Source organism: Primulina huaijiensis, chromosome 11 (assembly GCF_012295235.1).
Source record: "Primulina huaijiensis isolate GDHJ02 chromosome 11, ASM1229523v2, whole genome shotgun sequence".
NCBI lineage: Eukaryota > Viridiplantae > Streptophyta > Magnoliopsida > Lamiales > Gesneriaceae > Primulina > Primulina huaijiensis.
Window position 1 is genome coordinate 24,900,071 of NC_133316.1, and position 14,603 is coordinate 24,914,673.

A 14,603-nucleotide genomic window follows, 5' to 3' on the forward strand; every position below is an offset into this window, starting at 1 on the left:
CACAACCAAAACCAGAAAAATGAATATCGATGGGGCGCTGTTCTTGTTTTATTTTTAAAATCGATGGGACTGTGAACCAAGCCATGAAAGGGCATCTTGGTCACGTCCTAGACATACCAAAGAGGGATTCTAACCATGGCTACAGCCCCTAGGGCAGCCAAAATCAGATCTCACACCTTAGGCAAGACAACAAGAAATCGAAACCAAAAACTGCACTATGGGAGTTGCTGTCCATTTCGTCTTGTTTGTGGCAAAGGGACTCAAACCGATGGACCAGCACCTCCCTAACACATCCTAGTTCATGTCTAAAAGCAGTCTTGGGAGCCTAGGAGTCGAACCAACCTGCAAATCGACAAAAACAACCAAACCGTGAGGGCATAGGGTGAAGCCGAAAAATTCTGCACTACATTTTCGAAAATGGCTTGCCATAATTTCGGTTTTTGCTATTAAAATCATGAAAAAATATGGTTTAAAAACATGTATATGACTTGAGGGAAGAGCAAGGAAAGATATAAACATGCCTTGGATTTGTTTGAAATGAAAACAAATTGATTACAACGACACGGCGCGGAGGAGACGAAGTTGCTTTGCTTCTTGTTTTTCTTTCTTTTTTTCTCCCTAGCTATTCTCGATTTTTCTCTACTGAAAATGCTCTCAAGTTTGAAATATGGAGAGGAGAGAAGGCTAGGAATGAAATGGGTATGTTGCAAAATATTAGGGAGGTAGAATGACAAAGTAGAAACTTTTCTATCCTTGAGTTGAGAGATAGACAAATGATTGATTTGATTTGATTTAAAAATGAGGTTGGCCGATTTCTCGCTTCCAAATATGGGTAGGAAAATTACTTAATTAATAATTATTGAAGATTAAATGATGAGGGAATTATCTCCCTAGAGAAGATAAGGAAATGAATTAAAGATGGAGGGTTGCCAAATATTTTAAATTTTATCCAAGGAGAGGCCGATTTCTACAAAAAAAAAGGGGGAAATATTGCTTAAATCATTAATTATTGTTGATTAATAATGAAGAGAATATCTACCAAGGATGGATAAGGAAAGAATAAAAGGAAATGAGTTGTCAAAATATTTAAATATTTTAAAGTGGGGATGATCGATTTTTTCTAGTTAAATGAGGTAGGAAAATTACTTAATTATTAATTATTGAAGATTTAAAGTTGAAGGAATTATCTATGCCAAGATGGGATAAAAAAAATACCCAAAATTGTGAGTTGACAAATTTAATTCCTACAAAATGAAATGGCCGAAAATTATAATAAAATGGAAGGGAAAATATTCTTAAATCTTGTATTTTAATTCTTTAGAGTTTTATCTAACCATTAAATAGTTTAGTGAATTAATAAATTAATTAAGGGATAACATTATCTTGCATGCATGACTAAATCTATAAATTAAATTACTAACATGTTAAATTGAAATTTCTTAATTAAAATAAGTCTAGATTAACTTATCTCAATTGGTCACATATTTTAATTTAGGCTTTTAAATAAATTATTGGACATAAAAGAATGTATTTACTACTTATCTCTAATTAATTAATTAAATTCTTAAACTTTCTTTTACATTAAAATAAATTATTATTTATCTTAAATAAATTCTAGGATGTTTTCTTATCATTAAATTTTTATCTTAAAACTCCAACTCCGGTCCGGCATTGCTTATTTAACTGAAAAGATAAAACTAAACTTATGTGATTAAAATGAAAAATCATGACCAAACAACTTTAAAATGCCTTAAATAATAAAGAAATCATTTTTAATTTAAAATAATAGAAATTATGCATGACTTATACGTAGTCTGATTTAACGGGTTCTACACGCTTATGGTTTGAACCAAATTAATTACAAGCCTTTTTCTTACTTTTTTTCCCTTTGGAACCAACGAAAAGTTGCAACCCGAGCGAGAATCCAAAATATCAAATATTTATTGCTGGCAAGTAGAGGGCATTTCTTGGTTTCCTACCTTCATTCGTTCCTTTTTTTGTCACTAACAAATATATTGAAATGGCACCAAATGGGCCGGGGTTTTGTTTCACCCTCACCCAATACTTTATTCTTCAATATACATAAATTTCAGGGAGTAAGACCATCTCCAATGGTAGCACCTGGTGCAAAAAAATGCTCCAACCCAACTCCACAATTCACACTACAAAATAAAAATTTAATAAAAAAACCGAATCAAATTGCTAATACATTAAAAAGAGTACAAATTACGGAAGACAAACAACAAATATCACATGCAAAACAACATTAACAAACAACAAAATCACAAAACATAAAAAGAAAAAAATAAAGACGCAATTTACATATGTCATAGACTACATCTAGTCATATTTTAGAGGCAAAAAATTGAAAATTTTGTAGGATCGAGTGCTTGTCGTTTTATCGAAAGTTATAGTTGACGGTAATAATTAATTTTATTTTTAAAAAAAAATTTGGAAAAATCAAAATATCTGCTCGAAGAAAGGCCAAAATAATCAGCTAGCTAGATTACACGTTTTTTATTTGAAATTGCCTTATTAGGCAGTTCCAACAAGTGTCTTTTTGGAAGCTTTTGATTTGTTTCCTTTCTTTATAAGTATAGCTAAGGGTAGTTGAATCATCATGCATGATACCGATTTGGCTAACAGTTGAGATATTCATTATAGATTATGATATCTCTAGCTAGCTTTGTTAAATATAGGGGAAGTTGGTGAAAAATCCCCAACCAAAACATTTATTTGGGTTCACTCCTTACCCACAAAATTGTGGTACTATGTCATACAAATTGTGGTACACTTCATGTGGAAATGTGGTACACTTCATGTGAAAATGTGGTACTAAAAAAGTACCCAGGGACTGAACACAAAAAAAAACGGCGGCTGGGGAGTTAAGTCCAATTTCCCGTTAAATATACAATACAATATCTAAAATAATCTGACATATATTAGTTTCATATTAAATATATTTTTCTACTCTCCATTAAACCATTGTCCTACAATTCACCAAGTGCATTTAATTCAATAAAGCATAACTTTGACCGGTTCAATTTCGGATTCATGGACATTAATATTTCACATCTTGATCTCTATCAATGGAAGCTATATATCTTGCTCGGTTTAGGACGTAGGTATGGGGATGTACTCATTGCTGCTCTCCGACCTTAATTAACTCAAAAGAAGTTAGCTCAAGCAGATGAAAATGTGATATTCTATTTTAATTTTAAGGGTTTTTCCTAAAAATATAAGGTATTGATATTACTTCCAAGTTATGTACCAATATTTTTTTATTCCAAATAAATTGTTAAAGTATATACCAAACTTTGCGCATGAAAAATAAATCATTTTAATCGATATTATGGCAGACGATAGGCTGTGGCACTAATTTAATGATTAATGGTTTGTCTTCTCCAATATTTATATAATTTTTCTTTAGAAAAGCTAACAAATTGATAATTGCATTATTCAAAATAAAAAACTATCATTGCAATAATTCTAATTACAACCATTTTTAAATTTCACATATATCCCACCTTTTTAATTCATTTATCATTTTTAATAATATTTTGTTATTAGTAACTAATATATTAAATTCCTAGCTTTCAAATTAGGTCATCAACCTTTGTTACGTACCGGAGATGCTTTTTTACGTTTTTCATTTCAACGTAATTCTATTTTTTTTCCCCTATAGTCTATTTCACGTGCCACACATAAACAAGATAAATTAATCATTTTGAAAATTTTGTTTCCGAAAATTTATGATTCGATGGAACTTTCTTGCCCGTTGGCCTGCTTCTTTATAACTAACCTGCCGGAGAAACAGTACAGGAATTAATGGTGAATGAATTACAGCCAGAAGTTTATTAAATGCACAAAATCACCTTTAATTTCTAGTGCTTTTTAGAACACTAGATTTAAATAGTACTATAATATAAAATATCCAACAAAGATGAAAGTTAAAATTTTGATGGAGAAATATTAAAATATGGGAGAAATAAATAATATAATCTAAAAGTGTATTATGTAAGATACATGCATTAAACAACTGAGTAAAATAAATTTTTTTTATAAATACACCTCTGTCATAATATTTTTTAAGACATATTTAAAAATGTTCGAGCAAAAACTTGGATCCAGAGATTTTTTCCTTAATAATAATATATAGAGTAGTAAAATTCATTTTCATAAAGTAGATCGCATGCAAATCATATGTTACATAAAAAAGTTTATAGCCATGATTTAAAACAAAAAAAAAAAGGTTTATAGCCGATACCGTATAATTCATCTATCACAAAAATCCAAAATTTGTAATGAATTCGTGTGAGGCCCAGGGCCGAAGAGGGCGGGGGTGATCGCTGGTGCCATGAGGTTACACGGACAATGAGCGGCTCTTGACAGGCTTCTAGGCGGAGGGAACATGAATGGACCGATCTTACACCGGAAGGAGAGAGATTCTGAGAATGTTCAATGTAATGGACTGTACAGTTGAAGAGGATTTAAAAGATTTGATATGTACTACTCATACTACGAAGGTGCATCTTCTTTTCGGTAGCTCATCACATAAGAACTCCAAAGTTAAGCGTGTTTGACTTGAGGCAATTCTGAGATGGGTGACCTCCTGGGAAGTTTCCTAGGGTGCGTGTGAGTGAGAACATAAGCACGTTGGAAAGACTCGTTTTGGTACAGTGAGGACAGTCGTCGAATCTGGGACGTTACAATTCGAGACTCAATTATAAAAAAAAAAACTGGATTTAAAAAAATTACATTAATCCGACATTAACTTCACATGCAAATTAGGTGTAGTATAAAATTAATGGGGAAAAAAAACATGTTGTGGGAGTATATAATCTTAAGTAGGGACGGCACGAAACATAGAAAGCTCGCGAAACACGTGACTTTATTTTTTTTTGTAATTTCTTCACATTTTCACCTCGGCGACTGTCNTATATTCTCTTCATCCTTCCTGAATTCCTCCATTAATAATATTCTTGATCTTATCATGTCACCCTAGCTAATACCAACCGTACTACATACATGTGACTCCTCGATATTCTGTGGGTGTGTGTGAATACTGAATAGAGATGAAAAGGAACTGTAATTTGGAGCTCCGGTTTGTTGCACCGCGTCCTGTGATCTTCTCCAATTGCATTAATTATGGAGGACCTCAGACACCAAATCCAATCCATAAGGAGCTCACCATTTTCTACAACGGCGAGGTTTCTGTGTCTGACGTTACAGAACTTCAGGTACGTACATATTATCTATATACTCTTCAGTAGCTTAACCATCAAGACGAGACTGTATTTGTATATCGAAATCCCTACCTTCCAAGTGACATTAATTATTGAAATCTTTCAAATATTTTGATAGAGAGACCTAGCTAGCTCCTGTGTTTGTTATGAAATGAAATATGGATTTCATGATCTACTTCCCCATATATATACGTACGTCGTCGCTGCAGGCTCGAGCGATTATACTGCTTGCAAGCCGTGAAACGGAAGAAAAATCGCCGGGATCGAACCTAAATCCCCCTCTATGCAGCCCAACGACGGGTCTGTACATGAAGAGATCACTGCAAAGGTTTCTTCAGAAGAGAAAGATTAGATCCCAAGAAACGTCTCCTTATCCACTTAATTTTTCTGGCCATCCAAATAATTAATTAATTGTGGGATTAGAGCCGCTCGTACGTGCTCATATATTTATATATATATATATATAATATATAATATATTTGTCTGCCAAGTTTTAGGAAACCGAATTAATAATTGAATTTATTTGTTGAGTTTGATCGATTCCTTCGGTTTGATTCCTCATATAACCATGTAATGACATATATATTTAATGATTCGATCCCAAGCAACATCTATACATAATCACAGCACCCTTTGAATTTCAAGATTTAGGTGTATGTTTTTATTTCAGCACACTCGGAATCCTCTAAATTCCTGTTAAATATATTTATAATATTAGTTTTTAGGGGTAAAAATATATGTCAAGCTAAAAAAAAACACTTTCGGAAGAAATAGTAAAATGAAATTCGAAATCAAAAGATTAATTCCACTTGCTTCAATTCACTTTTTATTTTTTTTTAAAAAAGTAAAACAAAACAAAAGTGAGGCAACACAATAATTTCCGAAGAAGATCAGGATGCCACTTGGGCCAAGAAAGAGATAGAGAATTTAATGGACATTTTATTACTTACCAATTATCATAAATTATATATTCAATAAACAGAGGAGGCCCGTCTGTGCGTCTTTATATAAACAATTATTTCCTCGGTAATTTACAGCCAAATCCAGAATTTTTAGTGTATATTTTTTCAAAATTAAATAAATATTTTTAAACAAATTGCTTGCAAAAGATTTCAATGTTTATGTTCGAATAAAGCCAGTAGCTAAGAATTGAGACTTAAAAAAATAACGACAAATTATTCTTGACCGACACATGAAGAACTTCATACTAAGATTTGACTAAAAAAAAATTCATGAGTTATTTTGGATCTGGTTAAGATTCCATTCAAATCGCAAATTAAAAGCAATTCTGAAAATTAAAAGCAGATTCTTCTTTTTAATCTAGTTCCACGGTCGGAACGACAAGTGGAAGATTCACTATTGGTTAAGTTCCGGCAACAAAGAACTTAGACCGAGACCAAAACCACAACTAATCGGAGGCCAAATTAGAAACCAAAACTATCTATGTCGTGTTCAAATTCAAGATCAATTACGTTAGATGTCTCATATCAGATAAATTAAGTATTTGAGAGTTGCATATATGGATTTGGACAACATTTCTCTTAGTCGGTTTCGAGATTGATTTAAGTCAAAGTATCAATATTAATAAATTCTACATAATTAGAGTGCTGTGTCTATTGGGAGGAGAGGTATAGAAATAAGGGGAGGGGACTGGGAGGGTGGATAATGTTGCCAAAAACTAGGGCTGGGAAAATATATCGAAATATCGAAATACCAAAATATCGTATCGAAAAAATCGAGATACCGAAAATTTCGGTACGGTATGAATTTAAGTTCAGTATACTGAAAAAATGTCGGTATACCGACAAAATTTTCGGTGTCGGTACGGTATCCGGTATGAACTTTTTCATATCGAAAATTCGGTATACCGAATATGCGGTATACCGAATTTTCGGTATCGGTAACGGTATGGAAAAATTCCATACCGATATTTACGGAACCCTAGTTCGGTACGGTATACCGTACCGTACCCACCCCTGCCAAAAACAAACAAAGAAATTTGAACACTGGTGTGAGATCTCTTACTTGAAATTTTGATTGGAATTAAAACACTTAGTTTTGATTAAAAAGTTTTTTATTACTGGGATGAAAATCATTTTAACTTGAATTTAGTTATTCCAATGAAATTCTCTAGTAAATATTATTGTTAACAATTTATTCAATTTCGTAATTCAAGGTAAACATACATTAATCAAATTTTCAATTAGATTTGGTTAAATTTTCAATCAATTATAAATGTTCAGGATACTTTTATATTTTGTTCATAATTATTTTTTATTCTATATGTTATGATCGATAATGTGTTTAGAGGTAGTGAATAAACATTTTTAGCATTTTCTCTAAAAGCTTGAGCGACAATAACTTGTTCTTAGAATGTTCAAAAATGAATCGAATAACGAGAAGTTAAATCGAATTTGGTTCTACAACTAAGCAAAAGAAACAATGGGAAAACTTCCGCTCTATATACTCTCAATCAGACTTCTCTTCCTGGGTTTACTCTCATTCTTCATGTAGGCTTATCATGTTTTGAATCTTTTTCAAAAGCTTGTATTTGATCTTCAAGATGTTGTATATATAGCCTACAAGAGTGATATATACGTTAGATATAAGAATATGACCATTGAAAAAGGTTTTGTATTGTTTCCGATATTGTAACGGTCATATTTGACTTTCGATAGGTCGTTGGTGCAATCCGACTCCGGGAGCAAAATGGTTGCATGAGCAAAATCAGTTGAGTGAATTAGCAAAACAGTTGAGTGAAATGTGGTCTATTCCGGCGAATATATTGCTCTTGATTCGTTGATTTTTGGGCAAAATGATAAACATGAAAGTTGTAGCCTTTTCTCTTAACATTTCACAAAATCAACAATCGTTCAAGAGATATGCTCGAAATATTGGACTGTGTATATGATTGAACTCTTTCTGCAACATGTGCAGAACTAGAAATTTCATTGCGAATTATCAGCTTTTTATGCTTAGATTCAAACTTCGACATTCGAAGATGATTTGTAGATCATTGTATTATTTTTCCAAATCATGTCGAATCGTTCCACTAAGATAATTGATCAGAGAGATATGACCAAAATACCATAATTGGTCTATCAAGTCATCCGATCCGGATTGAAGATGTTCGGCGGTCGGATGTTGCGACTGCCATTTAACCTCGATAACATCTGAATTGACTCTACCGACCTGAAATATGATTTCTAGAATTGAGTTGGATTTCCAACCGTTTTGGTCGCTAATAATTTAAATAACTTGTTTGTGAGATATCATCGAAATATTTGACATTGCCAGATTTTTAGGTTGACTTCATTTAAGTTTCAATTTGTCAAATCTCTCAACTTGATATTTTGCTACTACACATTTGAGTAAATATGCTAGAAACACAACAAATTTTGCTTTAATCAAAATCAAGATTGCTAGCGTTTCCGCAACCGAACAATATATATTTAAATTTTTATTATTTAGAAAATTTAAAAATGTGTTTTTTTGGTTTTCGGGGGAATGAAAATTTTCTAGGAATTGTTTAGTAGTTTCTACTTTCTAGGGGTTTTGATTCTTTTGAATAAGAAACTTTTGGACTACAATGTAATTACTCTAGTTTTGGTGCAGAGATCATATATATCTGGTTGAGAATATCTGTTATTAACGACAAAAATATTTGGAAATTATTATGTGGGCGAGACCCAGCGTGCCAAATCTATCAACGTCTATTGGATTAAGATCACGTACATGAACCCCAGATGGTCATTGCATTTAATAATGGGTCCTAACCAGACCCACCCAAGAAAATACCCATTTCTGAAAAAAGCTGCAAGCGATGGCAACTACCCCTGACGGTACTCAAGCATCAACCTACAGCTTTAAATTTCATACACGATATATAATAATGGATACAGAGTGTCAAAACAAGACAAGAAAATAAATATTAAAAATAAAAACAAAACAAACAAAATCCAATCAGAAAACGAATGTGATGCCATCGTTCTTGCTTTCACTTCAGTAACTTTTACACGTATTTGTGTAACAAATTCTAACATGCATTTTTCTTAACTTTAAATGCTGACATCAATCATCATTTTCCAAGAAAACCATTGAATACATTAATTCAGCAAACGAAACAGGATGATACTTGTAAAAAAGACAAACTTTTTATCCAACCCAGGAGAATATGAGCTCATATCACCTCGGTACAAAGTTGGCTTCATGTCCTGAGAATTCTCCGGGTTTTCTCCAGCCCAGGTTTTGTTGCTATCCGCAGGAAATATTGAACTTGAGCAAGAAGGGTTCTGAAAGAATTTTGAACTGATTTCCTTGCCATTATGCTCCATTTGATTTGTGCACAATCCATTGTTTTCTCTGATACCAAGCTTGTTTCCGAGCCTGGTTATGAAATCTTGGGGAAACAGCAGCTCCCCAGTAAGCTGATTCCTGCTTAAATTTAGAAGATCCATGTTCGGTAGCCTCCCCAATTCTTGAGGAACTGTACCGGTTAAACTGTTGTTATCCAGATACAGGGCAGTTAAATTTGTTAAGTTTGAAAATATGGTTGGAATCGAGCCTGTGAGTCCACACCCTGAGAAGCTTATCATTGTGAGCCTATGTAGGTTCCCAATAAATGAAGGGATGCCAGTATTTATTGGGTTTCCCTCCATTATTAGGTATTGCAACTGCTGCAAACCTAATAAATTTTCAGGCATCGGTCCTGTCAAAGAGTTATGACTCAAATCCAGCAAAACCAAGTTCTTCAATTTCCCTAACTCCTGAGGCAGTCTTCCTTGAAGTTTGTTAGAACCCAAATCAATCTTTTCAAGAAACTGCATGTCACCTACTGAACTAGGCACCATTCCCTGTATAGAATTCCAGCTAAAATCCCATATACTTAAACTTTTGAGCATTCCAATTTCTTCAGGGATCGAACCAGTCAAACGGTTGTGACTGAGATCAAGCTGCTTCAAGTTAACCAGACTTCTTATTTCTTTAGGAATTTCACCACTCATATTGTTTTGAGAGAGGCACAGGATTTTCAGGCTTGTGAGATTTGATAAAGTGGAAGGGATTTCTCCAGAAAGGCTTGGATTGGACTCGAGCGCCAGATGCTCTAGAGAAGGCAATGCACCAAAGAGTAGCTCGCTCAAAGAAACAGGTGACTTAGTGAAACAGTTTATCAAAGAAAGGGTTTTCAGGTAAGGCAATTTGAGGAGAGATTCTGAGATTTTAGCAGAATCTTTGCACGGCGGGGTGGTATCATCGGGGCCGACATGAATTTTGGTGATATGAAAGGTTGAAGTTTCTTGAAGAAGCTCACACTCCACACCAGGCCAGGGAGTGTCTGTGCATGGTAGAGGATGCATCTCGCCCCAAGTGGGGTCTTCCAGCAGCGAACCCATTACCTCAAAAAGGCCGTACAACTCTTCCTGTTCCATCACCAGCACCCCATCGCCATCGTAACTTTCCACGCACATCAATTCATTGTGATCGGCTGACAGAAACACGAGAAAGCCAACAAGTAGAAGAGACATAGAAGTCATGCTTCGGGAATCAAGAGACAAATATTCTTTCACACACACACACTCTCTCTCTCTCTCTCTGCGTATCAAAATCAAACTTACGCGTACACGTACATGAAAGTGTGAAACTTATATTTAATGGAGACAAGGGGCATACGAACAAATGACAGCCAAGATCACATAAAATATACATGGCATGGATTAATTAACATACATTTATACTCAGCCTTATGTCAGTGACAAGGCAGCATGGAAAAGCTATTGAAACCCTAAGATGGCCAACATGTTAGCCATATTAGGAACTTTGAGTGTGAGAGGATAGAGTAGCATGCAGATAGATGAGATGGTGCGAGGGATCACAGATGCTAAATAATGAAAAAGATGTCAAAAAATTGTCAGAACAGTCAAAACTAAAATGGGTATTTAAAAACAGTGTAGTAACATGATGGGACATGGCTCTGCTCTCATGAAACAGACATGCCGAGGAGCCCTGACAGGCTCACCGAACACGGGGCCCCCTTCCTCGCCAAAAACTACATCCTCCTTCTCTTACCTAGATTTGATCTCACAAAATTCCAACGTACATTTAGAAATTAACGCTGAAATAACTCTAGCCATTTCATTAAATAAATATTGAAAAAACATTAAGAAACTAGATAATACACAGTAAACTTGACACACACACACACACACACACACACACACACACATATCTTGACTGTCTCTATTATGATCCTCGAAATCGGGTCTGTTCTTGATTCGTGATTTCATTATCTAGAGAGACGACACAATCAATTCTAGTCACTCCTATATGAGCCCTTGGAATGGAATTTGTAACTGAAATTTTGTAGCATCGCTAAATTCTGATTTGCATCTATTGATATGCATGCAGAACAGAAGTAATATTTTAAAATTAATTTGTTTTATGAATTTTACACGAATGTCATATAATTTCACGTACTGAATTTAGTTTAGTATAATAAATGGAAATTTTTTGTGTTCTGAATTTCATACGAATAGTACTCTGAAAAAAATCGAAATAAATATGAAAATAAATCTTGCATTAAGATCAAATTTTGACCAATTAAAGGACAAAATTCTTTTAAAACAATTTTCAGGGCTTGTTTTAGAATCATTCCTCGGGAAGGGTGTGATAAATTAATCATACGGGCTTCCAGCTTGAAATTTATGGTCCGAGGGCCTTGGATTGTACTTAATGTGATAATGGGTTTCCTCCAAGTTTTTTATCCGAGCCCATTTTATTTTCCAAAAGCCCGTGATCCTCTTAATGCTTATACTCCCTTTCTGAGTGTCCTATTTCGCATAGAATATCAACCCAGGCAAAATATTGTTTTTATTTCATTTTCTATTTAAATTTATATATTTTTTAAAATTTAATATTTTAGTTCGCTATTTTTTTTTCAGTTTTTTTTTTTCATTGGAGTATTTACGTTGTCTTAGATACGTTAATAATGTCCGATATCACGTCAACATTTTTTTGTGTAACGTGAGAATTTTTCAACGCTACATAAACATTCTTACTAAAAAAAAAAGGTTAGTATGCGTACAAATACTATAAATTAACTTAGTCTATATAGAGATAATATTGTCACTAGAGTTCAACAATCATTCTTATTAAAATCATACCAAAGATTGAATATTTTAAGTACTATTTACCAAATTATGCCCGAGTCCAATTATTTGAATAAATAAAGATAAAATTCACAAAATCAAAACCAGTACGTTTTAAATGATACAATATATAAATAAATATATATAAGTTCACAGATGGCACGAGTGAAGGCATGGTTGGAGTATGATTGGGATGCCAGATAATTGAAAATTACTTAATACAAGACCTACCAAAATGAAATTGTGGGTGTACACTTGTATGACATGGAGATTAAATAATTAAAGCTTGGTCCACATGATGCACCCGGCCCCTTGAGAATATCAGGATACTTAGCTTGTTACCTAGCTATCACATACCTAGCTACGATGGTCTGGTCATTACTTTGAATACTTACTACTTACGTTAACCCATTAATTTTATTAGTGATATAATCGATTCATGATTGGCAAATCTTCTTTTTTTATTACAAAATTATTACCATATCATTAAATATAGAACAGTTGAGGTGATCAAGCAGAGCCGCACACATATTTGAATTCAATCATTCCTCATCATAGGACCAAATAATTAATTAATTATATTTCCAACACTATTAATTAATTTCAAGAATTACACCTTATTATTATTATTTATTTCTTTGTTTGAAAATTTAAATTTAGACATCCATGTAATCTTTTACTCACAAAATTCATTATGTTTCTATATGAAAAATGATTTTTTGGTTCAATTTTATGTTTATTTACAAATATTTTATTTTTTTGTGATCTATTTTGATTTCACTCACGTTTCATCGATTTTCCGATATTACATCATCAATTTTAGACCAAAAACAAAAAAATTTCAAATTTATTATTAGATAAAAAGTTATTTTTTCTAAATTAAACAATTATGACGCCTATATATGATCAAGCTAGTCTGCGAGGAGTGTAATAGATTAAAAAAAGAATCATATATTTGAAAGCTGTAATCGAACTAACTCCCATGTATATATATATATTGGTGAAGATTGTGAAATACTCAATCGGACCTGAAATTCCTGCTATCGTGCATGTTGGCCAGCGAAAAGAGAGGAAAAATATCTATATATAATATAAATATATATATATATATATAGGGGTTAAAACGTAATTTCGTCGAGGAATCAATTATCAGCCACCCTTTCATCATGATCCAAGCTGCATGCAAATGATCAGACCCCCCTATAAATTCCTGATCTCTTCATTCATTCGAAAATGATCCAAGCTCAAAAAACAGTTTCAGCCCCTGCCTCTGATCCACAAACTCAGACCCATGGCCACCAAATTCATAAACCCCACAGAAAGTAATTCCCTGAATTTCCAAAAGTTTAAAAAGAAACCCAACAATTCCAGTCCCAAATCCTTCTGGGCTTTCCTGTTATCCCTTCTTCTTTACGTTTCCGTTTTCTACGCTTTCAATCTCTCGAATTCAACCCTTTTATGCACCACCAAATTCTGGTTCTTCATATCAAACACTCTCATCTTCATAATTGCAGCTGATTTTGGCGCGTTTTCTTCGTCAAAAGAAGCTGAATTTTACGAAGAATACGCGAGATACTCAAACGCCATGAAAGCCACCGATCGATTTCCCTTTCCTTTCCAACTCCAATATCCGAAAATTGTTGAAATAACATTAACGGAAAATGATCAGAAAGAAGAAGATCATTACGAAAAACCTCAAGAAAAGATAATAAACATGATGTGCAGTAGCACTACAAAAAACGATGATCCTCATGAACCCGAGGAAAATAAACCCGATATCAGCTTCTTCGTCCAAGGAAAAAAGCCTAACACAGAAAACGTCCTGAGTGAAAATTTCGAGACGAAGAAGCAAGAAATAATCAATATTCCACCATTTAAAAATGAAGCCCATGCAGCAAAGAAAAGGCCGAGAGCGACAAGTTTTCGAAGTAACTCCGCTACTACGGTTGAAATAACATCAAAAATCGATGAAAAGTTGGTTCTGAATAGAACATTGTCAGAGGGACACGAGGAGCCACCGAGGTATGAAGAAAACGATGAATATTCGAGGATGTCCGATGAAGAACTGAACACAAGAGTGGAAGAATTTATTCGAAGGTTTAACAGACAGATTAGGCTTCAAGCATCCAAGGGCCGACAAAACTTTGCAGTAGGCAATGCACCAAATTTATAATATTGATCCGATCGATCGATCGAACCCCCTCACTTTTGA

General features: G+C 33.7%; 3 protein-coding genes across 3 annotated transcripts; 2 read left to right on the forward strand and 1 right to left on the reverse strand.

The window, feature by feature from the left end:
• The first annotated feature begins 4,965 nt into the window (after positions 1-4,965).
• Positions 4,966-5,890, forward strand: LOC140989012 (protein TIFY 5A-like). Its single transcript, XM_073458167.1, has 2 exons — positions 4,966-5,240; positions 5,456-5,890. Exons 1-2 carry the CDS (start codon positions 5,076-5,078, stop codon positions 5,651-5,653), a joined length of 363 nt encoding a protein of 120 aa, XP_073314268.1. The 5' UTR covers positions 4,966-5,075; the 3' UTR covers positions 5,654-5,890.
• Positions 5,891-9,153: 3,263 nt separating this feature from the next.
• Positions 9,154-11,115, reverse strand: LOC140988552 (uncharacterized). The gene has a single exon (XM_073457554.1). The coding sequence runs from the start codon at positions 10,778-10,780 to the stop codon at positions 9,353-9,355; it is 1,428 nt and encodes a 475-aa protein (XP_073313655.1). The 5' UTR covers positions 10,781-11,115; the 3' UTR covers positions 9,154-9,352.
• Positions 11,116-13,682: 2,567 nt separating this feature from the next.
• LOC140988532 (uncharacterized) lies at positions 13,683-14,564 on the forward strand. Its single transcript, XM_073457529.1, has one exon. It carries the CDS (start codon positions 13,683-13,685, stop codon positions 14,562-14,564), a length of 882 nt encoding a protein of 293 aa, XP_073313630.1.
• Positions 14,565-14,603: the final 39 nt, after the last annotated feature.

What these genes read in the sequence shown, in the direction of transcription:
- LOC140989012 (XM_073458167.1), top strand. Translation starts at nt 5,076, where the DNA reads ATGAAAAGGAACTGTAATTTGGAGCTCCGGTTTGTTGCACCGCGTCCT. An exon ending in CTGACGTTACAGAACTTCAG is followed by an intron (nt 5,241 to 5,455) that starts GTACGTACATAT and finishes TCGTCGCTGCAG; the next exon opens with GCTCGAGCGATTATACTGCT.
- LOC140988552 (XM_073457554.1), bottom strand. Translation starts at nt 10,780, where the DNA reads ATGACTTCTATGTCTCTTCTACTTGTTGGCTTTCTCGTGTTTCTGTCA.
- LOC140988532 (XM_073457529.1), top strand. Translation starts at nt 13,683, where the DNA reads ATGGCCACCAAATTCATAAACCCCACAGAAAGTAATTCCCTGAATTTC.